Source organism: Phallusia mammillata, chromosome 1, assembly GCF_965637545.1.
Source record: "Phallusia mammillata chromosome 1, kaPhaMamm4.hap1.1, whole genome shotgun sequence".
In the NCBI taxonomy this organism is placed as follows: Eukaryota; Metazoa; Chordata; class Ascidiacea; order Phlebobranchia; family Ascidiidae; genus Phallusia; species Phallusia mammillata.
The window spans coordinates 36162920-36190919 of NC_137252.1; the positions used below are offsets into that span (position 1 = coordinate 36162920).

General features: G+C 39.2%; 4 protein-coding genes across 7 annotated transcripts; 2 read left to right on the forward strand and 2 right to left on the reverse strand.

The window, feature by feature from the left end:
- The first annotated feature begins 53 nt into the window (after nt 1-53).
- On the forward strand, nt 54-9286 carry LOC145207170 (ankyrin repeat and SAM domain-containing protein 6-like). Of its 2 annotated transcripts, none has more exons than XM_080078639.1 (18): nt 54-241; nt 1059-1179; nt 1463-1635; nt 2163-2358; nt 2434-2589; nt 3232-3478; nt 3540-3637; nt 3946-4116; nt 4491-4649; nt 4842-4879; nt 5634-5798; nt 6219-6417; nt 6837-6912; nt 6980-7040; nt 8174-8393; nt 8795-8970; nt 9037-9118; nt 9177-9286. In XM_080078639.1, exons 1-18 carry the CDS (start codon nt 167-169, stop codon nt 9227-9229), a joined length of 2466 nt encoding a protein of 821 aa, XP_079934765.1. In that variant the 5' UTR covers nt 54-166; the 3' UTR covers nt 9230-9286. The 2 variants fall into 2 exon arrangements, with proteins under 2 accessions (XP_079934765.1, XP_079934772.1); XM_080078646.1 differs by having other exon boundaries at nt 177-241; nt 1041-1179.
- Nucleotides 9109-10853, reverse strand: LOC145207260 (programmed cell death protein 6-like). The gene is made up of 5 exons (XM_080078668.1): nt 10619-10853; nt 10390-10528; nt 10167-10325; nt 9651-9760; nt 9109-9580 (listed from the first exon to the last, which is right to left on the reverse strand). The coding sequence occupies exons 1-5, from the start codon at nt 10778-10780 to the stop codon at nt 9479-9481; spliced, it is 672 nt and encodes a 223-aa protein (XP_079934794.1). The 5' UTR covers nt 10781-10853; the 3' UTR covers nt 9109-9478.
- A 408-nt stretch (nt 10854-11261) lies between these two features.
- On the forward strand, nt 11262-17767 carry LOC145207228 (dixin-like). Of its 3 annotated transcripts, none has more exons than XM_080078661.1 (15): nt 11262-11414; nt 11558-11681; nt 11976-12095; nt 12647-12767; nt 13035-13084; nt 13168-13235; nt 13739-13849; nt 14305-14460; nt 15166-15282; nt 15471-15533; nt 15630-15667; nt 16012-16115; nt 16174-16258; nt 16316-16424; nt 16487-17767. In XM_080078661.1, the coding sequence occupies exons 1-15, from the start codon at nt 11403-11405 to the stop codon at nt 16562-16564; spliced, it is 1356 nt and encodes a 451-aa protein (XP_079934787.1). In that variant the 5' UTR covers nt 11262-11402; the 3' UTR covers nt 16565-17767. The 3 variants fall into 3 exon arrangements, with proteins under 3 accessions (XP_079934787.1, XP_079934788.1, XP_079934789.1); XM_080078662.1 differs by having other exon boundaries at nt 11277-11414; nt 12647-12758; XM_080078663.1 differs by having other exon boundaries at nt 11277-11414; nt 12647-12758; nt 13041-13084.
- LOC145207159 (C3 and PZP-like alpha-2-macroglobulin domain-containing protein 8) lies at nt 17579-28000 on the reverse strand. Its single transcript, XM_080078628.1, has 31 exons — nt 27816-28000; nt 26665-26842; nt 26450-26612; nt 26322-26374; nt 26233-26250; nt 26119-26173; nt 25946-26059; nt 25678-25874; nt 25385-25612; nt 24972-25142; nt 24584-24709; nt 24324-24525; nt 24113-24267; nt 23900-24049; nt 23558-23844; nt 23438-23500; nt 23155-23380; nt 22946-23096; nt 22780-22883; nt 22581-22722; nt 21812-22159; nt 21667-21756; nt 21431-21607; nt 20435-20516; nt 19905-20136; nt 19419-19659; nt 18905-19041; nt 18620-18838; nt 18457-18553; nt 18247-18398; nt 17579-17803 (listed from the first exon to the last, which is right to left on the reverse strand). The coding sequence occupies exons 1-31, from the start codon at nt 27983-27985 to the stop codon at nt 17579-17581; spliced, it is 4953 nt and encodes a 1650-aa protein (XP_079934754.1). The 5' UTR covers nt 27986-28000.

Here is a 28000-nt window from a genome sequence, read left to right on the forward strand (position 1 = left end):
AAGTATTTGTTGTCATTTTCGATTCTGGCAACAGAAAAACGTTGAATCAGTTTGAGTTTGAGAAAGAAACATGGTTGTTATTGTTACTTTTGTTGGCAATTGAATGGATTCCGAAAACCTGATATATTGGAATATTAAAAGTCTGTTCTAAAGTATTGAAAAGTAGATGGATCCATCTTTAAGCGTTCCCCAAAGTATTAGAGCTTTGACTCTGGCCGTGGAAAATGGAGACACTGCAAAAGTAAGATTGTCATTTTATAAATTGCATAAAAAAATTAAATTACCACAAAAGATAATGTTTGTACAATAATAATTAGTTGAAATACAATAGAAATGCACCAGCTTGTGGATGACAGTAGTTTATAATTGTATTTTTAATCAGTCAAACAAAATGCTTGTGGTTGGGGGCTTAGGGCTAAAAGTAGGTTGAGTAAAGGTTTGTGTTACTAAAACTAAACCAAAACAAGAGTGTGGCAGTACTCCACTGGCTATCTGCCAGTCTGCAGAACATGGCAGACCTCGTGTGTGCAGGACCGACATGTCCCGCGTGCAAGACGTAGGTCAAGACAGGACAATTGAATGCCTTAGGTGCAAAATTTCCGTGTGCAACCAATTGGCGTGCAATTTTTTTTGAAAAAAATTGCGCGTGCAGCTTCCATACTCTGCAGACTGGGCTATCGGCTTGTTTATTCCTGGTCCCTGCCTCTGTCCCTTCTGATTTCTATACAAGTGATGGATTGACTCCAGTGGTGGGATTTGTTTGTCAGCCGGTTCTATCACAAAAGTCATATTTTACAGCCAGTTCTGTTACAAAAAGTCCATTGACAATAACCAGTAATGCTAACCGGTTCGCTTATCTCATAAAATTTCGTGAGACAGTTCTACAGAACCGGTGCAAACCGGCTGAATCCCACCACTGGTTGTTGTCGTACTTTACAAAAACTCTAGCAGAAATGAAATTAGTAGATGTATGTACTCAACATGCAGTGATATATCTAAAACACTGAGCTACACTTCACATGATAAACATATTGTACTAGTTTCAAATACCCTTGTAGGTCCAAATGTATTTGGATCAAAACATTTCTGTCGAAACAACCGATGCTGATGGCAACAGTTTGATGCACACCGCTGCAGCCAATGGACATGAAGGAATAGTCAGGATGCTCTGCATTAGAGGTTTGTGTTTTACACCATAGATTCACTGCAGTTTGTCCATACAGTTGCCAAAATTGTCAGGAGTACTTGTACACTTAACCCATGTAACACAGGTTGTATTTTTACCTGTTAAATATTTAAATCTGGGTTAACTATTTATTGTTTGCTAAGGTACTTGTCATGAATGGAATTATTAATGTGTAGAACTCAATGAAGTGCTAAATTAAGTCAACATTTGATTCTACTACAACTAATAAATATATTTTGACCCAATGACCAATTTTACACCAATTGTTTCTTGTAGGAGCGGCACTTGACAGAACAAACACGTATGGATGGACACCATTGCTCCAAGCTGCTCGATACGGTCATGAAGATGTTGCGTTGCATTTGCTAAATAATAAAGCAAACATTAATGCTACAACCACAATGGGAATAACAGCATTAACACTGGCTACTTACGGAGGCCACAGCAAGGTCTGTACTACTCAGTTGTAAATTTGTTGCAGTAATAATGACTGACCTTATATAAGTGTGTAAAGGTTGAACACTAGATTCTAGTGTGTGGTAATCAACCTTTTAAGTTGTGATTTGAATGCTTTATTGCAGGGCTTCTTAAAGTTTCTTGCTATATGACCCTTTTTGGAACAGAAATTTCTATGTGACCCCTTGGTGGGTATAGCCCAGTGGTTCTCAAACTTTTTTATTGTCGGGACCAATTGGTATTTTTTTAAGTGTGTAGGGAGCGCAAAGAAATGAGACCTTGAGAAAATCAAAGATACCTTGCTACCTTGAAACCTAAAATAGCAGTCTTTGGTGGTTTTCTGAGGCCCTGAGAGCCATGTTTGAGAATCACTGGTATAGCCTATACACATGAATGATGTTTAAATATAATTTTGGGGTCTCGAAACGTGTTATTATGTACTAAAATTATATTTCGCAACCTCAATTAGGGTCGCGGCCCACAGTTTGAGAAGCCCTGCTTTATTGTTGTTGTTGTATAGATGGTTGATCTGTTGCTAAGCAATGGCTTTGCAGTGGATGAAAGTGATAAGGTTTCCCACTACTCCACTCCTCTTGCTGTGGCCACGCTACATGGGAAGGATGACTTACTTCGTACCCTCTTGAAAAAAGGAATTCCACCCGATCAGCATTTTAAGTTTACTGGGTGGACGCCACTGATGATTGCTGCTATAACTGGTAACTTCAGTTTTTAGTTAAACCTCAAAATTAAATGCAAGTCTAAAAGTTAGTTTGTGTTAATTTATATGTTAGGGCAGGTACCAATGGCCCGACTTCTTGTTGAGAAAGGAGCAAATACAAATCTAAAAAATAAAATTGGGAAAACTGCACTTGAACTTGCAACTGACTGTGGGATGAAGGAAGTTCGAGGATATTTGGATCGAAAAACTACAGAAAAACCTGAAAGAGGTGAAGATTTATATGTTCAATACAAAACTTAGATCACCCTATAAAAGTATATACTTGGGTAATTGGAAAGTTTGTTTGAAAATGTTGTTTATACCCAGTTGTGGCATTGATCAGATTTGGTGATGGGTAGAGTTTCAGCTTGTTACCAGCATATGAATATCTGGTTGATTTTTTGTCTCAAGCAGCTGCCCTGAAAAAAATATAATTGGAGTGTAGGGGTGGGCCGAGTCGAGTCAGAGTACTTGGCACTGAGCATTGTTGTTTTTGATGCTCAGTGCTCAGCCGAGCAGTTGCACAAACTGATCCAAGCATTAAATTTGCTTATTCATGCCCTGCTAACATATGAAACTAGTGTTCGAAAGGATGTCCAAAAACAAAATGAATGTTTTTTAATGCGTTACAATAACATGGTGGAAAAACGCATACTTCCGGTGCCTGTGCAGCTTAATACACAAAGTGACCTTGGAAAGCTACAAATCTAGCATGTAATTGGGAATGCTTGTGATGTTATAATCCACTGAGTGTGCTTGGCCGAGCACCGTGCATTAACTTGAGATGCTTGGTGTTCGACCAAACAGAACATTTGCAGGTCCATTTCTAATAGAGTGTTCACTGTCTTACTTGAAAATGTTTATTTTGCAGTTGCTGAGAAGGGAGATAACATAATCACAGCTGTAAAATCCGGAATATATGCTAAAGTTTCAACAATTTTGAAGCAAGATCCCTCTCAGGCGAACAAATCTTCGAGTGATGGTGCAACACCACTGATGTACGCATCGATAGCCGGTCATGTATTCATCATAAAGCTGTTGATAGAAAATGGAGCGGACATTGACGCCACTGATTATGAAAATGGGTGGACCGCTTTGATGCAAGCCACCTATTATGGGTCAGTTACACATATTTATCCACCCAAGCAGTTTAAACAACTTATAGAACGTGTTTTTCAGGAAAACTCAGGCAGCAATTGCACTTATCAAGTTTGGAGCTGATGTACGTATTCCTGCCCACAATGGTGTAACTGCATTCGATATGGCAATGTTGATTAGTAAGTTAGTTGCTGTTATCACATAATCTTAACATGGTTTATGTATATATTTACTGCCTCTTTCCTACCACAGTTGGCTTATTAAAACACAGTTATGGTGGTCTGTCACCAGTTTTAGTTGACCCTGTAAGGCTGGTGTCCCAAACGTCCCTAAAAGTTAAACACAAAATATGGAATCACATAATTAGTATTAGTTGACCCCTTAACCTTTGAAAAAAATGTCCCTAAAAGTTAAACCAAAAATATGAAATGACAGAATTCCAAAACCCATCCCTACCCACTAACCTACAAAAACTTTGCACGAATAGATTTAAACGACACAACATTATTTCGGATGCTGGCTGAGAAGGTGATGCAGGGCAAGCAGGAAGAAACCGAAACGAACCACGACGATTCAACACAACTCACAAAAGCTTGGCAAAGTGGTTCAGCTTCACGGCTTACAGATTTGCACTCACAAGTTTCAAAGTCAACACAAGGTGTAATTTTGCAATTAAGTTAACTTTATATTAGAATCTCCCAGCTTGTTGCTTGGTGGATGAAGACCATAATGAACCTTGCTTATTGATCCAAATTTATTGAATCTTTAAGTGATCCTTATGAATTGAGATAAATATATTTGCGCCTTTGCGAATTAAAGGTATAGTTTTGAGATTAGAATATATAGCAAACTGGTTCATGGTATTTTTAACATCAATCAGTAAAAACTTGCTAAACAATGTCAGCCAGGAAATGATGCAACCTGCTGATGCCCTATACTAGGTGTGGCCAACACGTCGATCTCAACGACTAACAAGTTGGCCACCCCTGCCCTATACTACTGCAATTATTAATTGCGAAACTGTTTCCTTAGGTTTGTCGCAAGCTGGTGGATCAAAACATAATTGGTGGTCGAAAGTATCTCGGACAGTTCGTGGAATGAAATTACCTCGGCCTTTTAAACCTGTGAATAAAGTTTTAAACTTCGAAGATACTTTAATTGCACCTGGCGATCCAGAAAAGCATGAGAAGTGTGAGTTGTGAACTTAATTTTCACGCCAAATTTTGTAACTGCTTTCGACATGGTAATGGTGATTAAGATGTTAGTTGTTGTGACACAATCTTGATGTGGTCTTTACTTATCTTGGGAATACGAACATCAGTTTAGTGGGTGAAGTTTTGGTTTGCAACAGTTTTACGAAACTACATATTGTTTTCTTTTCAGTCGACCCAAACTCGACGGGGAATGTGACAATTACAGAGGTAGGTGCAGAAAGATTTTTGTGATGTTAAATAGTAATAACAGACATGTTTAAGAAAGCACATTACCAGGAAGTATTTGATTATTGGTACAAAGCATTCAAAAGATCTTTTTGAGCTAAAATATTTGGTTTTCATTTCACCTTTGCTATAGTGCTTTTTAGGGATGTGCCAAAACTGCAAATGTTCTGTTTGGTCGAGCACCGAGCATCTCACTTTAATGCTCGGTGCTCGGCCGAGCACGCTCGGTGCATTTTGACGTCACAAAAAATCCCCTTTCTACGTTTTAGCTCTACAAGGCCTCTTACGTCACCGGCGGTGTTTTATTTAGCTGTACAGGCCCATAAAGCACGCGTTTTTCCACCATCTAATACATTTGAAAAATCATTCGTTTATGTTCATAGACACCCTTTAGAACACAAGTTACGTATGTTAGCAGGGCATGAATTTGCAAATTTAACGCTCGGGTCAGTTTGTGCAACTGCTCGGCCGAGCACCGAGCATCAAAAACAGCGATGCTCGGTACCGAGTATTTGGGTTCTGGGTTCTGGCTCGGCTCGGCCCATCCCTAGTGCTTTTGCTTGCACTGTTTCATTTTTACACTATTAATTTTACAGCTGTAAACAGTATATCAAACTTTACACAGGCCCATGGGTTTCTGCCTGTGGAAAACTTGTGTCAAGAAATATATTAAATATGCTTAGTATAACAAAATGTCATTGGACATATGAAACACTAAATCTTTGAATTTTTGCAGCCAAACCACCTTGCTCCTGCCACCCACTTTCCCATGGACAAACTGTCACCAGTGATTCCACCCTTTCAAACCAGCACTGGAGTTGATAAACAAACTGTCTCCTCTCAACGAAAAATCTCTTCCTCAAAAACATCAATGTCAAACAGCCTGAACAGCAGTGGAGAGGTAACTTTGGTATTTAGTATTGCTTCATTTTCTGCAGTAATCTAGCCATCATGATTATTTATGAAACTAGAAAGGTGGCATTATAATATACTTACATTTTATATATTTTATGTCCTATTTACCAATTTACCATACACATCATTTGATACCATACACATCATCTACACATATGATTGCTTTTGCAAGCAAAAACAAATGGGTCCCCACATGCATGTTTGTGCCGATTTATGGTAAAAATATTGCGGTTATTTTTAGATTCTTAAGGATAAATTATTAGAAAGCATTAACCCAACTTTAAAAATGTTTGGCCATATTCTTTTTGCATCATTATTGTCATATAATCACAAAAAAGGATTACTGTACCCTTCATGGAAGGAGGACTCATAATAAATTACTCGAGGTTGGTTTTGTTGGTTGCAGAGTTCAGCAAGTCGTTCAGTTGTGCGACCTTCAAAATTCCTTTACAGCCCCAACAATTCAGGGCGATACAACAGTGGGGCTGGGGGGAATACCCATAGCCCCCACTCATCAGGTGGTGCAACATCTGCTACACAAAGTTTCAGTCTCGGACACAACAGGCACCCGTCATCGGGTCTCAACGAACCCCACAATACATCAGGTGGGATCCGCGTTGTTTTTTGAAGTCAACAAACTTTGTGTTTAATTAGGACTAAAAACGGAGCACACATTCCCAACATAGAATATTAACACTTACTTTTGTGCCCAAGAATATGAAAGCACAAGATATTTAACGAATTTCATGCAGTCAATTATTATCGTTCAATTTAGATGAAGTTCAACTTACTATAAAATATGAATTTCAATTACCAATAACCACAACTTACACTCTTTGGCCAGTTTTAAAGACAGAATTGTTATTTACGTATTTTGCAAATACAGAAAATTCAAAAAAAAGGACATTTGGGTATTTTTTATTGTCTTTGCAGGACAACTTGCTTTTCGTTAAAAAGGAGGACATGTCCTCCAAAAAGAGGACGTATGGTAGGCTTATGTTTAATCTGTGTTTCTTTTTGTCAGGTGACCGACATTCTGACACAGTTCTGACAAAAATTGCGAAGAGAAGACAACGTAAATATGCTTCAACTCCTGGAAGGTAATTGTCTCACCTCGGCTACTTGTGTTAATTATCGCAACATTAATTTTACATAATTTTGTTGCAGTATGGATAATGTTCAGGCTAGAAGCACTGTGTCAGCCGACCAACTTGTGTTCGCTGCAAAGGTAATGTCAAGGCAATATGCTTAATAGTTGATCAAAATGACAACTTTAGTAATAGATCAAAACCATCAACAGCATGGCTTAAACTGACAATCACTGTTTGCCTTAATGGTGGAGTTATGTTGTATGAATGATTTTAAGTGTTATAAATAGGGCGATTATTTTTTGACCTAAAAAACGAAAAATTTTGACCTACAAATTGAAAATTTTGACAAATTTAGACTTTAAAAAACTTTTTTTTTTTTAAATCTTAACCTATGAAGAATTGAAGTAGTTAAATTACGCATTATTGTACAAAAAGTTAAAATTTGGCTGTAGGCTAATTTAACTAGAGCGAAAGAATGTCGAAAGTCTAACAGAAGGGCAAAAATCTGAACACAAACCTAGCCTATTCTGAAAAGGGAAATGAGCTAATTAAAAATCACTGCCAAAAATTGCAGCTAAGACACAACAAAAATTGTTCAATACATTTGTCTAAACAAAAGATACATGAAGTATCCAAAGCAAAACCGAAGCAAAAGCTGCACCTAACCTGCAGCTGTTGTAAAATGACTTGGGACCTACCAAAATTTTGCACGTTTTGAGGTGTTTTGAGCATCACATCATATCAACCTATTTATTTCACTCACTTGATGGTTTATGATTCACAATAAGTAGACAATGGGCCATTTACAACAGTATAAAGTAGGCTACAAGGTATAAAATGAAAAGTTCACTGACAGTGCAACCTCTACAACACCATGACAATGCAGTTTGTAAACAATTTTAACTTTGTAAACAATTTTTGACCTATTCTAAGAATTTTGACAAATTTGTGACTTTTTTGACAAGTCAAAAAATAATCGCCCTAGTTATAATATAACTATAACTAGCTTTGCCACATGTTGTTTAAACAGATTTTAGGTGTTTGACTCAGTGGTGAGATTCAAATTTTTTGTCAGCCGGTTCTATTGCAAAAGTCATATTTTTCAGACGGTTCTGTTACAAAAAGTCTATTGACAGTAACCAGTAATGCTAACCGGTTCGCTGATCTCATAAAATTTCATGAGATGGTTTTATAGAACCGGTGCGAACTGACTGAACCCTACTACGGGGTATAAATGCAACAGTGTGGTGACGTCATGTTTACATTACAGCAAGCAATACAAGCAAGTGGAAAACATCATCCACGCAGGACGAGCAGCCGAGCTGAGTCCGTAGCGTCGTCACAATCGACAAACTCGACACTCACGCCAACACATTCCCCACGAAGTATGAGAAGATCTGAGAAATCAGACGCCTCATCTCGTAGTCGGAGGAGCAGCAAGAAACCCAGTCATACCCACAACTTCCCACAGCTGTCACTTGATGAGGAAGGTAGGAACTTTGATATGTTGTTCCATAGAACCGGCTGAATCCCACCACTGGATTTAATACTCCAAATAAGTTTACAAACAAATAGAACAGTGGTAACTGGATGTTAAAACTTGTATGGCACACTCAACCTGATTTGTGAAGGCGGATTTGACAAAATCTTACCAAAAAGTTTTGATTTTAGTTTAAATTAAGTCATATTTGTAAAACAAAATCTGGTTGTTGTAAAATAATACGGTATAAAGCTGGTAGGGGGCCTGGCAACAAGCTACAGAAGTTGCTTAAATCATTTTCATGTACACTGCTTACCAGGGCATGTAAATTTATGTGTCATTTTTGTATGCATTGTTTTACTCTTAAGTCCCATATCTGTAAGTGATTAGATTTATTGTTGTGTGTTGCAGATGAACTGAGTGGAATTCTTCAAAGGCTTTCCCTTGAAAAATACCAGCCGATATTTGAGGAGCAAGAAATTGACATGGACGCTTTTCTTACTCTGACACACGGTGACCTCAGCGAGTTGGGAATCACACAGGAATTGCCACGCCAACAAATACTTCAAGCTATCAGCCAAGTTAAGGTACAACTTGTTTTGGTAAAGTTAGTTTGCGACTCAGTTGGTTTTAAGTTGTTCATATTATATAAGGACAACAAACAAAAGATTGGAGGTAGTATTTTCATTGGTTCTGAGCAAAGAAGCACATCGTCACATTCAGGATCGAATTCAAGTAAGTTTTTTATTTGGTGATAATGATTACATTTTTTGAAACTAACATTGAAATGCAGACAAACCTACAACAGCGTGGACGTACAACTCGTTGCCAAACATCTCGTCTTAGCCTGCACAGTATTGCAATTGCTTGTTTCTTTTTGTTATTTTACCTATCAGTGCTTTTCTACCTTTTCCTACAAATTGCAACCTTATGCAATCATCAATACAAATTATTGTTACATAAAATGACAAATGGTATGACACATGTATGTACACACTGCATATAAGACAACTCAGTGCAGTTAACGAGATCCAACTACAATTACAATTGGTCTTACTAAGTCAGCAGTCAAAAAAGGATTTAAACACAGACATGTTAGGAACGAACACTGAACACCATGGTCAGGAACTGTTCATACGAAACATTGATCCAGCCATTCTGGTTTTTATCATGTTGTCGGAACGAGTTTGTTAAGGTCTGTCGAGAAGGAAGTGTGTCAGTTTAGTGTGATACACAAACAGGAACACCATATAATAAACACGTTTACCTGCAAAACTACGCAGCACTGGATAAAGTCATCAAAAGCAATGGTTCCTTTGTTTTGTCTGTCAAACTTTCGTAGAAGAATGTTGTAAAACTGATCAGACAGCCTATATCCTGTTCACAACAAGAGTTTTTAGGATCATACAACATATCTTTACAATATTAAGTCCTGTATTTGTCATGGAGTTTAAACACAGTCATTGACACATTTTGGTTGTACAAGCTGTAAAGAGGTGACTGCATGAACTATAGGGTAAAAGATAGTGATAAAAGTAATGACACCACACTGGCATTGACATGTGCTACAAACTATCCACATTTCACACATCAAGTACAAACTTCTAGGAAAACTACTTTATCCACTAGATATGTTTGACAGTTTGTGGTGTATCAAGAACCCAAGTTTCATTTTAACAATTTTAAAGTTCATGGGAAGAATAAATACATTGAATTCACATTGTGTTCCCTTCAGGGGATAAATATCAATCAGAAATCAATAGAGAGTTGCAACTGTACTTACCAAACGACGTCAGCGCATTTTTCAGTTCATTTTTGTCAATGCTCCCACTGTTATCTCGGTCATATGATCTAAACGTACTTTGCCAATCTGTCACATATTTCCACAAACCAGAGAACTCATTAAAACCAATAGTTCCACTATGATCATGATCAAACATGCCTGCGAAGCAACAAGTTTAACGGCTGGAGAAAGCGAAATGGGAATAATATCTGAATTGACATACCGATCATCAATCTTACAGTTTCTGGGTTGAAAGGTTTCCACGTTCCATTTGACAATGCTTCCTGTAACTCCTTTATTGTGATTTGTCCGCTTCGATCTCTGTCAACTTGTTGAAAAATGCCCAACAAATTTGGTCCTTGCTGCAAGAAAAAAGGAGGTTAAAAATCTGAACTTGTTACAGTAATAACCACATTGATTGAAACTATTGTATAGACAGAAAACATGTTTACTTGTGGCGGGGGTGCACCATAACCACCGGGGGCTCCATAATGTTGTTGTGGGGCACCAAACCTTTGTTGTGGGGGGGCTCCATACTGCTGCTGTGCGGGAGGGGCACCATACCCCTGTTGATGGGGAGGCGCTTGTCCGTAGCCTGGTGGGTTGTAAGCCATATTGAAGTTAGGTGTATTGTCAACAGTATTACAACTTTACTGCAAAACCTGGATACCAGAAAAGTTGTAATTACACAAATTGTAAAATTTATGTTTAAACTTTGTCAAATATATTAAAAATATTGTAGTACTGTTCTGAAAGCAGTTTTCTAAAAAATGTGTAGCAGATTTTCGAAATATATTTATGAAATTTACAGACGTTAGGCAACCATAAACCCCGAAGTCAATTACAAATTGGACTTCTAGTGTACTATAGTGGCACTGGCATTTAAGTTAGCCATTCATATTCACAAACATTATTTAAAATGCGTTCAATTCAACCATTGTAGTTTCCAATACATAATTAAAACCAACTACAAGTACAACGTTAATAAAATTTGGTTTTTAGCTTCCTTTTAGTGGCGTTACCTAACTGTAAAAAATGATTTTCACACCCAAGTACTCATTCATGCATAGAAATCGTAGTTTTGGTGGATTTTCCTGTGGTCCGGATTACCATGTCAAGTCATCAGGATTGTTGACAAGTGATGAGTGAATGTGGTTGATGCCTGGGCCTGGGCTGCTTCACTTTGACGGTGTGTTTTGTTTCATGGCTAAGTGTAAAGAGGTTTAGAAAAGCTTCATGGAATTACAGGTTAGTTTTGTAAAACGAAATTTGACGGTGTTTGCATAATAATCAGTTCTATTACAAATTGCATTGTCTCTTAATCCGTTTGCAAGGTTCGAACTTCGAAATAATTTTTAGTTTTTCCAGAAACAAATCCAACCTTTTTTCAGGAGCAGATCAAAGCCTACCAAGCTTGGGTGAATAGCCAACTGAAAAAAAAGTCGCAACAAATAACAGACTTTGGAAAAGATTTGCGAGATGGAAAAGCTTTAATCACTATTGTAGAGATTATTTGTAAGTTACTGTTATGCAAAAATAGTTTCATAAATTTGTGCACATTGCACGTATGTGGTACAGTGATTTACAAAAAATGCTGTAAGTGTGAAAATGTATGGTTTTAGGTATCAAAAGATGCATTTTGTAAATCATTTTTGACCGAAAATTTAAGTCTGTTGTTCAAGCCAGGCCAAGTGAGGTTTAAGTAACTATGACTTGAGACAACTTTGATTGCTCATATTTTCCATATTCAAGGGTTTATATTTTGCATCAAATGAATCATAAATTTGCATTTCTTTGTAATATTTGTAGCTGGTCAGTGTTTGGAAAAATTAAATCCAAGAAACGAAGAAGAAAAGAAACAAAATGTTGCCAAAGTTATTGATTTCATGAAAAGCAGTGGAATCAAACTTCCTCATGTTACCACAGAAGGTATTTTGTGATTATGTAATTACATCACAGAAACTTAAGCTAGGATAAAATATGTTCAATTGACAATTCGATGAATGGCATGTTGCCCAAGATTTTAGCTCACACCTAATAGTTGAACAGTTGTCGCAAAACAAAGATAATATCAATTTGTTAGTGTTTGTGATTTTGGTTTTCTGGCAGAAGTTACTATCCTTGCTCAAGCGATATTATTTTTGCACTGTTAACATTTTCAATAAATTGCTAGCAGGGTTTAGTCTATTTTTTTGCCACTTTTAAAGATGTAATTTTGTTGCCACTTTAAAAATTCCTTAAATTCATTCCAAACATAATGATTGATTGATTGTATTTCGTTGAGGCCTTCATCATTTCATAAATACATGTCTCTGTGGGCTGTAACATGCCAAAAAGAGAGGTAACAATCTGTTGTATGTGTGGTATATTCAAATTGCAAATATGTATGATAGTCACCAAGTTGAGAAGTTAAACCAAAAATGATGTGAGTTTCTTTAGTTTAGAATTAAGTCACAAAAAACATCAATAATTTTTTGCAGAAATTGTTGGTGGGAACGTTAAGAGTATGATGCAACTGATTCTAGCGTTGGCAGCTCACTTTAAACCTGCAAGTATTGATGGAAAGAAAGGAGAAACACCAACAAGACAAGGGTTTGTCAGGTTTACTTTTACAACCCGGGCTTCGAAATAGATTTGCTTATCTGTGTTTATGGATGTTTCATTGGATCTTTGATGGACTTGAATGAAACCTACACTTAAATATCAAACTTATTTAGTTGTGAAACCTGTTTTTATTCATTTATCAGCACTGTTTTACTTAGTCTCTGTTACATAAATTTATGTTTTATACAATATGTTTTATCTATTTTTTTTTAAACAATGATTAACGATATGACAACTTGCTTCACTGACAAATATTTTCTGTAGCTACAGAGAGAAGAAGGTGGCTTCACTTCAGTTAGAAGAAAAGCATAAAGGTAAGGACATTTTGCTAACTTAGTTTTGTTAACAAACATCCCAAAACACTTTCACTAAAATGAAATGATTTTTATTTTTGTAGAAATGGAGAGAAGTTTTGAAAAAGATCTGAGTGAAATTGAAAGCCTGGCAATCGAGCTGCAAAAAATTGTACGTTGTTTTTATGCAGATATTGGCTCACTGGCTCAGTGTTTCTCAACTGTTTTACTCTGCGAGCCCATTTGGAGGTTTTCTAACACAATGCGACCCTCACTAGATTGTGTTCATACATTTACTAACAAATGTCGTACAGAAAAAACCTTAAAATTGTGGTAATGGCTTATGTCCCCATAAACCTTTAAACAATTTCGAGCTTTTTTGTCAAAAAGCCAAAAACCAGAAGTATACAGAAGTATATAATCGCAAATGCTGTTTGCCACTTCTAAATCAAACTGCTGTGTCGGTAACTATGCTAAACACGAGGACTTGGGGAAAGTTTTTATGATACATATAAAATCATCTTGAGTTGGGTTACGTCTTCGCGACCCCCTCAAAAGTGCTTGGCGACCACTTGAGGTTGACAAACACTGCACAAGGTCATATGTAAAAGTTGTGTGGAATATCTGATGCTGGTTTGAGAAACTAATGATCCAATATATATATCATTTTTCCAGCTTCTTCTGGATTCAGAAGGAAATCTCCTCAGCGGTGCAAATATTGAGGAGGATCTGGTGATCACTCGAGCGGAACTGAATCTAGCACTGGAAGAAAAACTAAAACAGGAAGTAAGAAGTGATTTGCTCAATTATTATGTTTCACTGAAGCAGACTTTTGATTGGTGGTTCACTGGGACATATGGAAAACGTTTTTGTGGCATTTAGTCGATAAACTTATTTTACTCCAAATATAGAACACAAATCTTACATTTGAGTTGAGTTTATTTCGCCGGTGAAACCGTAGCGGCCCAATTGCGCTAAAATATTCACCAAGCCGGAAATAGCTACGCATCGTTCAAAGGTTAAAAAGTGTGATGAAGTTGAGGGTAGAATTGATGGATAGATGGTAGACGCGCTGCAGCTACACCGTTACTACAAGAATTTAAAAAGCAATCGATTTTTCGTTGACCCAATGAAGAGTTGTTTAACCAAACTTTGTCAAATATTTACTTTTTCCATTCAGTTGGCAAAAATGAATGGCCCTCTCTACTCTCACTTCAACTGTTTGCTTATTCCTATTGTAGAAGGAATTAACGGGAATCCAACAGAAGTACAAGGAGCTTTCCACATCCAACTCTGCTCTGCTTTCCCGATTGAAACAACAGGATGAAGATTTGATGTTGCTACGACAACAACTTCTGCATAGCAACCTGGCAAGAGACAAACTGAAATCTGAAAAGGTTTTTAATTTTTATGATTTATGATTTTGTTTCATTGGAAATAGTAGATTGGTTTAGTTTGAAGCCTGAACTGTAATTGCACTCAACAGTTCGAGATGAAAGTGTTATTGTTTACTTCGTTGTCTGGTCAATATTTTTAACTTCTGTAAGTGCAATTTAGGTCAGGGGTGTGCAACCTTTCTTACTGTGGGGCTTAAATACCATGATTAGATCGCGGGCTGCACCTTTATATAACACAAGGTGATTTTACTTTCTTGCATACCAAATATGCCATACCAAAATATATTGAGTTGACAACTACAACTAAGTAAAATTCGCATTTAATGCTAGCCGCATTATTGTCAGGTCACAGAAAAATAGCACCAGGCGCATTAATCTGCTCAAACATATGAAATAATTAGTCTCGTTTTCTAGTACAAGTGTCTCTGCAGGCCACAGATTGTTCACCACCGACTTAAATGGTCTTTTTGAACCTACCTAATCTTTATTATAGCTCCAACTATGCAACATTTGAAAAACCCCGAACCTGACCATATACAGTGCAAAACCAGAGACTCCAAAACCCATTGAAAAGTTTTTCTGTTTAATAAAGCTGCAGTTCACATGTTTGCTCACTAAAAATCTCCCATGGGTGTAATAAGCTGCCACGTTACTATTGTTTTTGCAACCCCATGACACAAAACAATAATTTTCAAACATTAACAGGCAGAATTATCTGTTGAACTTGATGACATGAAGGATGAGATGGAAAGGTACCAGAGCAAATATTATGAGAAGGAATTGAAATGCCAACAGTTGGACAATCAACTGGTTTTAGAAAAGGTGAAATTACTTGTTTATTGTAATGTAGTAAATCTTTTCTTGTTCATGAAACCTCCAAGTAAAGCAATTGCGACGATTCAGGGTGCATTTGGTTTTCGTAAAACAAAAAAAATACAGCGACCGATTTTACGCTGAATATTCTTGGTTTGTTGTAAGTAAGTTGATAATAAGTTTTGTTTATATTCTAGACCGAACACATTCGAGCCATGACAAGGAAAAAAGAAGAAATAAAAGAGTTACAGAAACAAATGGTACTTTCCTGGAAAAAGCTTTTGATAAACCTAAATTTATTGAACTTTGTAAAATAGTTTCACTTTTTTGTTGTAACAAACTTGTTCCTTCAACAGAACTGCCACTCGCCGGATGCAGTGTTCCACGATCTCAGGTTTGTCATATTTTTTCTATTTGTTGACGGAAGCGTTGTTTCGAACCCGCCTCGAAAGGTTCGGGTCGAAACCTAACAAGTTCGAACGAATCAGGTCGAACCTAAAGTTCCCTTTCCTGTGGATGTTTTCAACCGCACCTTGTGTTGTTGATGCAAGTGAACTGGTTTATGACAAACCAAAATTACTTTCACAATGCGAAAGTTCGAATACTTTACAGACTACATAGCTCGTATTTTTTAGATGCAACAATTAGTTAATTTACAATGTTTTATATTGGAAGTTGACTTTTTTTATTGGAAGTAGAAAAAGTTGACTTTTATCTTTCATCCAACAAACCCAACAGAATCCCGCAATCCCCGGTTCTGAGAAGATCACCTGCACTTAGTAGGGGATCCCCCACATTGTCTCGGAAATCCCCTGTTTCGCGAAACAACCCTCCACGACGACGTACGTTCGCTTGTGACGTAGCAATATACACACCAATCACAGGCGTTTATTTTTACAGGCAAATTGTCGGAAAACGCGCAAACACGGATTTTGTATTTCACTGACCGAGATATGACCCCTGCAATGGCGACAATATCAAAGAGGTTTCTGACGTAATAATGAAACAATTAACTGAGTATGACGTCACAAATGTTATTCAGGGTCGGAGATATAACCTTGGGAGAGTTTAAAAGCGCGATTAAAAAGCAAGGCAACTACCGATATATTTTCAAAGCCCTCGACCCAGAACTCGGCACGGTGAAAGAAGAGGTAGAGTGATGACGTCATGCTGGTGATGTCATCAGTGACGTAATGCATCATGCTTTTTACAGGTTTTTCGTGATGATGACGTAATACCGGGTTGGGAGGGAAAAATCGTGGCATGGGTCGAAGAAGAATTAAACGTGTGATGACGTCACAATCCACCTCAATGTTCAGTTTATGACGTCACTGTGTACATTGTGCAATCGCGTTCGTACTTTTACTTGTCCTTAATCGTTCGAAGTTGTGGGAAGATAATTTCCTGCGAAAACATTTTCTTCATATTTCTCTGTGTTCAATCGTTTCCACCTAATCTTACCTCGGCAGGTTGGTCGTTGAGGAAACCAAAGAAATTATCGTAATAAGCTTCGTTGTCGCTGATTTCGCTCGGTTCCTCTTCAGCGACCTCCAGTGTCGGTGCTCTTACTGATGGTGCTGTAAGAATCACATTATTATCATCACTTGATGGTGCTGTAACAATCACATTATTATTATCACTGTGATGTCATACAGGTGTGTGCTCACCATGTTGACAGAATTCTCCGTCTCTTTCTTCAATCGTCTGTTCGAGTTCGCATGCGGCTTCCTCCATTCGACAACGATTCATGTAGATGACCCCGTTTGACCCGCACATGGGGGGACCGTCGTAACCGCAATCGTGCGAACAATGGCATTCCCCGTATTCATCCGCGCAGCCCGCACCGACACAATCCTCCCCTGTAGCTACGTCATAAACATGACGTCATTACCCTGAACAAATTATTGCCGAGCACGCGAACAAACCTTGTTGATTTATTGCGTCACAATCCGTTTTATTCTCGCACAATTCTTCCATCATGTTTGCTGGGGGACTGTACATAAATTCGGCCTCGTATTCTAGAATATAGAAGATTGTTATTGGTGATGTACTGAGCCACCGAATCACTTTCTTAATGCGTAAGATTTACTAAACTGTTAATATATTGCAGACAAAGTGGCTTTCATTTTTGAGATGCAACAATTAGTCAATTGATGATGTTTCACATTGTCCATATTGGAAGTTTTGGCAAGTTCGGTTTCGGCCGAATTTTTAAAAAAAGTTCGGGCCGAAACCGAAACATCGGAAAACGGCGTGTTCGTCCGAAATGTTTCGACCAACCGAAACTTTGGTACGTCACTAATTGTTACGACTGTCCCTGGTGGATTCCTCGCGCACAAATCAACAAACCTGGTTCGTAGTAGTCGTAGATTCGCGCTGATTGCGGCTTCGCTTTGCCGACTTGGTGGATTTGGACGATGTTGAACCTCACGCAAGTTTTACATGTGCTTGAAATCTCATCGAAATAAAATAAGACGTGTCGGTCCGTAACTTCGCATCGTTTCAGGTTCGATCTACTCGTCTGCAGAGCCTAGACATAGAAATCTAACTCAATAATTTGTTATAAACAGTAATCAGTCGGTTCATGTGAAGGCTACATTTTTCGATTAAGTCAGTGGCCGGCAACCGCGAGGAGTTCGTTATCGGGTCGTATATTTTTTCAGTTTAAATGTTATGAAACATTTTGCCCATGTGGATAATAAACTAATTTAGTCGTTTTTATTGCTGAATAATTGTAGTTTTTTGAACGCCGGTCCGCGATAATTTTTAAATTTCAAAAATGGTCCACCGTACAAAAAAGGTTGCCTACCCCTGGCTTAAATGGTATCATTGGTTAATGAAAAAGTTTTACAGTCGAAAAAAAGAAACAGTGATCGTCAGTTCAAGCCCTGCTGTTGATAGTTCTGATCCATTATTTTATCTGTCGTTTTGATCACTAATTTGTTACGTAATGTTTAATGCCGTCATGCAAACCTGTTGAATGCTTTCGCGGTCGGCAGCGAATCCTGACAATAAGTTAAATTCGAGAACAGCCATGTTTGACGATCCATGGTGCAACCAGCGAGCGCATGCTTCGATGCGGTAGACAACTTCATGATAGCGGTTGATGACGAAACCACCACCTGCTATAAACAACAACAATTGTGACGTATGTTTACGTCATACAGAAGCATTATGATGTACCTGAGTCTTGATTGTGACGTTCCAGCGGGCTGTGACGTACGTTGATGAAGAATGACGGTTGTGGATTTGGGTCCGGAATGTTGTAGTTTACATCAATCTGTGTGAAATAAACGATTCAGTTTGCGCAACCATTAAAAACACACCTCACTATGACGTCACAAACCTGTAACAACGCACATCCGTCTCCTGTCGCGGTGACGAACATTGTTGTTGGTAGCGAAGGTATTCCCGCTGTCTGCATTACCTCGCTGTTAGCATTGTTCAGTTCGAACTCGCGCTCGTAGTCGAGATTGGTCGATGCGAGGTGCACGTCCAAATTAACTCCTCCGATGTAAGAGAATATCGCGTATTCCGACAACGATTGGAGCGCCACGCACGTGTCCTGTGCACAAACACGTTGGGCTCATTATTACATCATACATTCACTTGTGACGCCACAATGGCAAACCTGCGTAGACGAGAAACCTCCGATCGCGTTTCGTTTCTGTGAGAGCCACTTCACAATGGGGAGCGCCGCTGTTATGTTTCTCATGTGAGTGTACGTCAGAAGGGCGTATGATGTCATCTCTACTTCGGCTGACGCGACTGGTTAACATTATTACGCGGAGTGAGAAAGTTTGGGAAAGTCTACACCATACCTCATGGTAGACCCACATTCAGCTATTTTTCGATAGGTGGCGCAAAGATCACTTTTCCCATTTAAAACTTTATATCTCCAAAAATGATTACGGTTAGAGCAATTAGGTTTGGGTAAAAGTATTAGCATTTCAAATTCAATAAAACTAACAAAAGAACTTGGTTACTAATCTAATATTAATAAAAATAATCTCTTTAGCCGCTAAAAAAATAATTCAGCTCTTTACGCCATCTATCAAAAATTAGCTAAACGTGGGTCTACCGTGGGGTATGGTGTTAGCTCTACTGAGAAAAGACGAGAATATTTTTACCGCCAACAAGCTTACCTGTCTGTTTCATTGAATCCGCGAACGAGAAGATGGCGTCAGTTGGAACCTTGAGACTCCAGTAACTGAACCCGCTCTCGTTGATAGCTTTTGCCGACAACCGCAACAGTGCTTCCCCCGCAAAATCACTGTCGAGCAGCGTAAGGGCATAAGCACTGAGAGCGGCGGTGTAAGAATCCGTGTCTTCGTGGACGCGAGACTCTAGAAACTCTTTCGCTTTCATCACTGCTATCTCCTCGTCCTGTTCACATAAAACTTTTATAACATGGCGTAATTTGTTATGTTGGAGTTTGGTGGGATTCAGCCGGTTCGCACCAGTTCTACAAAACCGTCTCACGAAATTTTATGAGATCAGCGAACCAGTTAGTATTACTGGTTACTGTCAATGGACTTTTTGTAACAAAACCGGCTGCAAAATATGACCTTTGTGATAAAACCGACTGACAAAAAGATTTTGAATCCCACCACTAAAGCAAACAATCTTACTTCGCGTTCTAATCCAGCTTCGAGAATCGCAATTGTGACGTAGGCAGTCAGTGCTACGTCACTATCGACTCCAGAATGAATCTCTTTGTTCCAGATCTTCCCCACAGCCGGGAAAGCACCGTTTTCTTGTTGCCAGGAAACGATCCACTCCTTGGCGTCGTGCAACTCTCCCGGGTCGATGTAAATAAAATCGCGAGCTTGTGAGAATGATTTCAGAACAAATGACGTCAGCCTGTGATTATTTTGTCATAATGAAGGTTAATTTGTCATAATTGATTGATTAGATGCAACATTTGGTTGAAACTAAACTCTGGTGCCATTAAAGAATGCACCGACTTCTTCTGGCTTCTAGCTTTTAAACCCAACGTTCTTTGTAATACCCGCCCTCCCCTTGGTTTTGTACAACAACAGAACCGCGGTGCCATTTTGAAAAATAGGACGAACATCTGTTGTTTATTTTAACTTAAACCCAACATTTTTGTATAATGTCCGCCCTTCCATTTTTTTCTGTATTAACAACAGAAACTGACCACATGCTGCCTGACGAATCCCGATCCCCGAATGCGCTGTAAGAATCATCGCGACGTTTGTAAGTCAACTGGCGTTGGTAACCTGTCAAAAAAATAAAAAGAATAAATGTTTTGTTGCGAGCAAATCTCGTGACAGACAAGTTATGAAATGATTTAATCCGAGTCAGTGTCGAATTAGCTCTGAATAAAACATTTTGTGACAAATTCCTCCCTTAACAAGGCCTACCATACGTCCTCTTTTTGGAGGACATGTCCTCCTTTTCAACAGAAACCAAGTTGTCCTCCGAGGACAAGAAACAGAGTCCAAATGTCCTCCTTTTTAAGGAATTTCAGATTTACCAAATACATATGTGACAATTATGCCTTTGAAAACAGCCAAATATACATCTTTAGTATTTTTTTTAAGAATACAAGTTTTACAATTTTTGAAAATACAAGCTTATTTAAATGTTGTGATGTGATAAACGTTAAACGTTAAACTTTATCCAAACTATTGTATACTGTCTAATTTTTAAAGCTTATATTTTTTTGGGCCTTAAAATGTATTTTCATGTTCTTCAATGTGTCCTCCTTTTGGGGGATGTAAATTTGGTAGGCCTACCCTTAACACTGAAAAACATTTGCATTTCTCCATAATAGACTACATAGTATGGATTCTAAACCATACAAAAATCAATTTAAATTGGGTCTTATATCAACTTCACAAGTTATATTCCCGGAGCTACAGTGTCTATTTACAAACCACATGTGAATATCAAAGTAAATTTCTCTCCTGAAGTTATAAAATTCCTCCCCGGTTGGGAACCACTGGTGCAGCCCATATGAAACGCCACACAAGAACTTGTGGGATCGAATCCCACCGCAAGCTAGTTTTTTTACCCTGTGGTGCATGGGCAGCAAATGTTTGAAAGCGATAATGAAATCTTAGTTCTGTGAGCAATCTACATCTTCGGGTTTACGTTCGAATGACGAAACACCTGTTTTACACAACTTCACCTGTTTGTAGATAATGTAGCGCCTCCGACCTTACATCCTCCGTAATCTGTTTAGTGGCTTGTAGGTAGCGCAACACGTAAATGTTTGGTGCGAAGTTTGCGAGGTTCTGCTCTCCACAGCCGAAGGGGAGACGCAGTAAGTTGTTCAGATTGGTCAGTGTTGGCCCCATCACATCACCTGCACAGAAACATGTCATATTTCGATGTTGGGCTTCATGGCAAAGATCAACAACAAACCTATCATTGAGGCGACGGCTTTTTGTGATCCTGGGATCGTGTTGGGAGGAATCGCAAGTTGAAACATCTCGGAAAATGATCCTCCAGATTCTAAACAAGATTGCAATAAATTTCAACACATAAATTTGCTTTAACAAATTCCTACCTTCCTTCTTCCACAACCGAAACGACCCTGTAGCGCCATCGCTGGTTGCGAATCCCGCGTACAATATAATTTCCCTCGTTACGTCATTGGGTTCCCGCCATTGCATGAACCGCGATTCCGGGTTTTCCGTCTTTCCCGTTCCCACCTGGATGTTCCCGTTTGTCCACGTGATCCAGAAAGGGCGGAATTCGTCATCAGAAAGAATGTGATTGGTCGCAGCTGTCACGAGGTGTTGGGAATCGCGGGATATCCACGATCTCGTGTTCCGGGAACCCCCTAAAACAACCTCGTAGGATCCGCTAGAGGCGCTCTGTTGCGAGGTCAGGATAAGGTGAACATTGTTCCGTGCTGAAAAATGTTTGGTTTGCAGAAGACTTCCTTCCTTATATATCGCCATGCTGGTGTTAGTACATATATAACTAGTGGTGGGAGTCAGCCGGTTTGCACCGGTTCGAAAGAACCATCTCATGAAATTTTATAAGGTCAGCGAACCGGTTAGCATTACTGGTTACTGTCAATGGATTTTTCTGTAACAGAACCGTCTGAAAAATATGACTTTTGTGATAGAACTGCCTGACAAATATTACGTTTGTGATAGAACCGGCTAACAAAAAGTTTGGATCCCACCACGGTATATAACTCGGCTGTTTGAGTAGGAGGGGTTGGGCTAACCAGCATAAACTGTGTTCCCTCTTGGGTTAAAATGGCACAGTGCCGAACCCTACGAAATGTGTAACCCATGGATACAAAACCCGGGTGGTTAAATCACCTTTAGCGAGGAATTGGAAACCGGTTACATTGGTTGGCAGCTTCACAAACTGGAAGGTGTAAGTCGATGGAGTCGAAATGTTAATTCTCTCGTTCGGACAAAAGTAAACGCTGTGCGTATATTCCCGGTGAATACCCTCCGCCTGTATGAACAAACAATGATGACAAACAAAACGATTGTAACGTCATAAACACTTTACCTCCACTAAAACAGATCTTGTTATTGCGTCATAGCCGATTGTTTTGGGAGTCCTGTGGTTTCCAGGACAACATGACGTCACACCCGAAACACCGGTGGCAGTTGCTGAAAATAAACAATTGTTAGAAAGGCTATTATGACGTCATTATTATCGACAACAATGGTACCGGAAATATTGATGTTGCCCAGGTAACTGAACTCAACAATGACTTGCGTGGTTTCAGTTGTTTGCGGATGAATACAAATCCTTCGCGTCATCCTGTTTGTTCCGCGATTGTTGAAGGAAACACCAGCTGGTATTATGACGCTCACCTCCGCCTGTAATGTCATCGTGACGTAATAGAGGGAATATATTGTGTTGAAAATGAGTTATTACCTGAATGCACGTTTGCAGGTAGTTGTACACCGTCAGAGGGATTCGAACCTGCTCCCCTCGGATCACCGAATACGGAAGATTAAAATCGACAAAGAATCTCTCAAATGCACGGATCGAAGTTGGTCGGGAAATTCCGATTCCGCTGATTGGATTTAACGATACTGCGTCCGCTTGCCACGTGGTTATGGAATCGGGCACTTGCAAAGTGAAATTCTCTCGACCCGAACTAAAGGTTATTAGAGGTCACAAACGGTGGGGTTAACTGGTGTCACTTGTAACTCACCTGACATTAAAACAACGCCAAATCCAAGTCTCGGGGAAAAATGTTCTGTGGCGTCTTCGAACTCTAAACAAACATGGCGGAATATATTATGTGTTACGTCACAATGCAACATACGCTTACCTGTTTCGCTGGTTCCTTGCCTCGTTGGGAGGAACTTCTTGTGTTCTAATTGCTTGTCTCATTGACTGACGTAACAATTGTGGAAACAATTGAACATTCATCTTATAATCGAGCTTTATTACGTCAGTCATGACAACCAATCCCGATTCGAGGAAAGCGTATTTTGCGTCACGTGATATATCCCACCACCTGTTGGCGCTCCTGCGCGATCTTGACAGTCTCCACCAATCAATGCCTTGCTCGTAGGGGAGGTTGTTCAGGTCGTAACTCTGCATCTCATCGAATATCTGCAGCCGAATCGAGTAAGTTGGTTGAACTGGAAACATAAGAAGTACAACGTACCTGGTCCTGACCAATCATGTAACCAGGTTTCATCACGTGCACACTCCGATCCACCAAAGCAATGCAAGCACATGACCCTGGTGATGACGTCACTTCGATATTTATGTTATCGCCTGGACGTCTTTCCGCGTAATCGCTGCTAATTTTTACCTGTGACGTACAACATTGTTATGTATAGTGACGTGTGACTAGTCAGTATGACGTCATATGTACCTTGTTTTGAAGTTTCGCTTTCACCGGAAGTTGGATGCTGTCCGCTATTCCCTCCCCATCCTCTCTGACGTAATAAACAACCATTCGCGACATCGGCGCCATTTCCGGTGTGACGTCAACAATCAAAGACGTTTGGCAAACCTCATTGTTGACCACTGTATGATGTCACAGTTAAGTGTTTACGTAAAAAAACACTTATGACGTAACTAACCTTCGTTATCATCGGTCAGTAACGGGATCGGTGAATCCCCGAATGCAGCAGGTGACCGCTTGCGGCGCGCCCGAGTACTTTCTTCCGGAAGTACAAGTTTACTTCCGGTTTGAACAATATTCCCACGTGAAAGGATTTCGTAGTAGAGAGTGAAGTTGCAGGGACAACTGGATTTCACCAAAACTTTGACGGGTCCGCCCGACTGTGAGATTCAAATGTCAGTTATTTGTTTAGGGTTGAAACAGATTCGTGAAACATACGTTAGCGACTACGCCCGGACCTTGGGCGAGAATGTGACAATTACTTGGAGCGAACCAGTTGTGCAAGTTCTTGTAAATCGTAATGTTGTTGATTGACAGCTCGCCTGTTGTTGCAAATACATTCGCCTGTCAAAAAATGACAATTAAGTACGAAAGGATATGTGAAGGGATTTTACGTCTTAAGTGTTATTTTCCTTTTGCTACATTGCCATTAAACATTATTTTGTTCAATTTATGTTTTCTTACACATCAATTAATAGATAAATGTTTGAAATTTCCTGGCCAACCAAAACATTTTAAAAGTGTTTTTGTTTTGATTTTCTACGAAAACTTTATGACAGCGCTGATGCTGTTTCTCGATAATCTCGATAACACTGAGCTATCTCACCTCCAACCAAACCACGTTGGCTGTTGTTGGAAGCGCTGGAACCGTGAACGAAATAATCCCCTCGGAGTTTGAACGAAGTTCTTGGCTGTAAAACTTTTCACGGTTCACTGCCACGTTTAGTATGATTGTGACGTCACTAGCACCCGAGCCGTCGAGATTGTGGGCTTTTATCTGCAAACAAATGCACAGTTGAGAAAACAATGCTTACTGTTATGAGGGCTATAAATCCTGGTAAAATGATTCTGGGAATCATTCCTTGTTCTATTGCCATTGTTGCAACGATTTCCACCTTTTATTATATATGTCACAAGTTAAATTTAGTTGACTGTGTCATAAAAACAAATTAATTTCGTTAAAAAGCATTTTCAGTGTCTTTTTCAAATAGAATCAAATATGTTATGAGAACTTCCTACCTTTCCTTTGAAGGGGATTCCCGGTTTGAAATGAGCTCGCGTGTCTTCTGTGTATTCGATGTCGATTGTTTGTCGCGATACAGGCATTGTGTCGTCATAGGCTGTAAATTGTGACCCATCTTGCGCGGTGACCTCAGCAAAGATCGACAATGCACCTCTAAAGTAGGGGCTTACGTCTGGGGGGAGCAACTGGCTCATGCAGATGGGAAAAAGCGCTGTCCCGAAGATCTGGTGATGTGTTTGTGATGTCATAATTATAAATAGCGATCAAGAAATGATGTTGTTCCACTAACCGTCATATTTCTGACAATGGTCGGTCCTCTGTCCAAATATCGCGTTTTCGAATATCCCACTCCATGGACAGTCATATTAACCTTCAATTGACCTTGAAGTGGTTTTCCGAACACGTGGTTGGCACTGACGGAGATTTCTTCACACTCCTCGCGGAAGTATGGAGGCACTTTGATTCCCACTTCAAACTTTGGCAAAACTGCGAACAACACCGACCAATTAAGGGGGAAACATTGATTGCATTTCCAGTGAGGGCAAATGATTTCAAACCGTATTTTTGTATCTCGAACGTTGTGTTGTAAGAATGCTTTTGGACTTCCGCAAAAATTTTCCATTTTCCCAGCAAGGGTTGGTCGGATAAGGGAAACGAAAAGGATACGACACCTGAAATAATATCAGAGTGTTTACAAAAATGTTTTATTTGTCATAGTGACGTCACAAACCGCAACAAAACGGTTGCAATCCGATCCATTGTTGAATTCTGACGTCATTTGGACCCTGAAAAGTTTCGAGGTTAAAACTTTTTTTGGCGATCGAATAAAACAAGACTAACTTACCACAACATAAGCTGTCACCTGCAATAAAACGCAAACAATGCTGTTAATGTCGTATTTGTGTTTGTTTCATTGTTTCGTCATAAACTTACATTGTCACTGACGGGTTTGAGATCGCGATCGACGATAAAAACGTTCACATTCACTGAAAAACAAAAATGTGCACTTAAACTACCTCGGTTTTACGTGGAAATTCCACAATGTTTATTTCGTCACAGACCTGTTTGTGACGGTTTATAGACAGGCTTATCTGTCTGGATGAAAGCGGAAGTCCCTTTGGCGGCAACTGTGACCGGAGTTGAGTTTGAAAACCGGAAACCGCTCGTCATGTGACAATTCCCACAAACCTTCAGGTTCGCCTTTCCTTCCATTGAAGATGGAACCTGTTTGTGACGTAATATGTGTCATGTGAATCGAAGGAAATCGCGCGCTCACCTTTAAGACAAGTGAACCGGAACGTATGACGTCATCAGAGATACTGGCGATGAGATTTTCGCGAAGATCCACGAGTTTCACGTTTACTCGAACCGACTCTGGTTGGTTGAAAATCCGTACTGAAACCACGTGACTGACGCCCGCGCGAAATACCGATGGTGACGTCACAATGTAACCGCTGTGAAGACAACAAATCAATTCGATTGCTGTCGGAAGTTTTTGAAGTGTGCCGAGAGTTATTAATATCTTCCGCGTCGCCAATCTGACCTCCTAGGGACCATTGTGACGTTTACAATTAACTTCCGATGAGGAAAGCGACCACAAGTGATTTTTAAAATGATAATTTTTCGTATTTACTCTTTTTCGGTTTAAATTGTTTGTGAACTTTTCGCTCCAGGAAATTAGCAATGAAAAATCGCACGTGACATATAAGAAACTTTTCATGGGTACTTACGTTCTCGCGAAACTCAAAATTAGAAACAAACAAATCTTAAGGTTGATTTCGGGTTTGGTTGACCCAAAACCATAAGGTTAGGGATTTTGATTTTGTCGATAACTGGATACGAATTCTGGCTAAACCAGATTACCCGAGATAACTCGATTGCACTCGATATATTTCAGCTGGTTTCGGGCACAAACGCCCGAGGAAATAATTTGTGGAAGCTGCTTCATGTCTCAACAAACACAAGACTTAATTTTGGTCGAAATATCTTTGTAAATACTATATACGGATCTGTTCATAAGTTTAATGATGAAAGTAAGGTGGCTTACACTTACATGCTTCTGCACACCTTTTTTATTTATCTTTTATTTGACTCAAGTGGATATAAACGGGAGTAACTGATGTGCCCTTCATATCAATGATGACGGCATGAGCATTTGCCAAAACGTTTGAAAAATAAAGCATGTCGCTTTTTACATCTATTTGGGCCGTTATTTTCACCGTCTTTGTAAACTCCATGAAAATCGATGTGTCGGTAAAAATAAACTGAGAGTTTTCTGGCACAATTCTTTTTTTTCTGACGACCTGACGATGACAAATAAGTTGTCGAAACGTTGCCGTGATTTACATCAAATACTGGCTCTGATCTTTTGCTCAGAATTTCTGTCAAAGTTTCAATGATAAAATTTTGCAAACCTTGCAATCTTACCTTTCTGAAAACCCTTCCACATATTTTCCAACTGCGATTGTTAACAAACAAAATATTTCCAACTTAAACTTCATGACCGAAGTTTGTCGTGCGTTTGGCAGAAGAGATGTTGCACGAATGAGAATTTCAAGACAAGTTTTCCAACTCGATTGTTTCGCCTTGTCACGCATCAATTCATGCGTTGT

Bases quoted from the DNA above. Each gene is read 5' to 3' on its own strand.
- LOC145207170 (XM_080078639.1), top strand. From the start codon at position 167: ATGGATCCATCTTTAAGCGTTCCCCAAAGTATTAGAGCTTTGACTCTG. The intron at 242-1,058 runs GTAAGATTGTCA...ATACCCTTGTAG, and splicing joins AAAATGGAGACACTGCAAAA to GTCCAAATGTATTTGGATCA. The intron at 8,394-8,794 runs GTAGGAACTTTG...TGTGTGTTGCAG, and splicing joins GCTGTCACTTGATGAGGAAG to ATGAACTGAGTGGAATTCTT.
- LOC145207260 (XM_080078668.1), bottom strand. From the start codon at position 10,780: ATGGCTTACAACCCACCAGGCTACGGACAAGCGCCTCCCCATCAACAG. The intron at 10,326-10,389 runs GTATGTCAATTC...GTTGCTTCGCAG, and splicing joins AACTGTAAGATTGATGATCG to GCATGTTTGATCATGATCAT. The intron at 9,581-9,650 runs GTAAACGTGTTT...CCTTCTCGACAG, and splicing joins AGTGCTGCGTAGTTTTGCAG to ACCTTAACAAACTCGTTCCG.
- LOC145207159 (XM_080078628.1), bottom strand. From the start codon at position 27,985: ATGCGTGACAAGGCGAAACAATCGAGTTGGAAAACTTGTCTTGAAATT. The intron at 23,501-23,557 runs GTAAGCGTATGT...ATGTTTGTTTAG, and splicing joins GCAAGGAACCAGCGAAACAG to AGTTCGAAGACGCCACAGAA. The intron at 19,660-19,904 runs GTAAGATTGTTT...TTATGTGAACAG, and splicing joins AAGCTGGATTAGAACGCGAA to GACGAGGAGATAGCAGTGAT.
- LOC145207228 (XM_080078661.1), top strand. The intron at 11,682-11,975 runs GTAAGTTACTGT...TAATATTTGTAG, and splicing joins CACTATTGTAGAGATTATTT to CTGGTCAGTGTTTGGAAAAA. The intron at 13,850-14,304 runs GTAAGAAGTGAT...TTCCTATTGTAG, and splicing joins AAGAAAAACTAAAACAGGAA to AAGGAATTAACGGGAATCCA.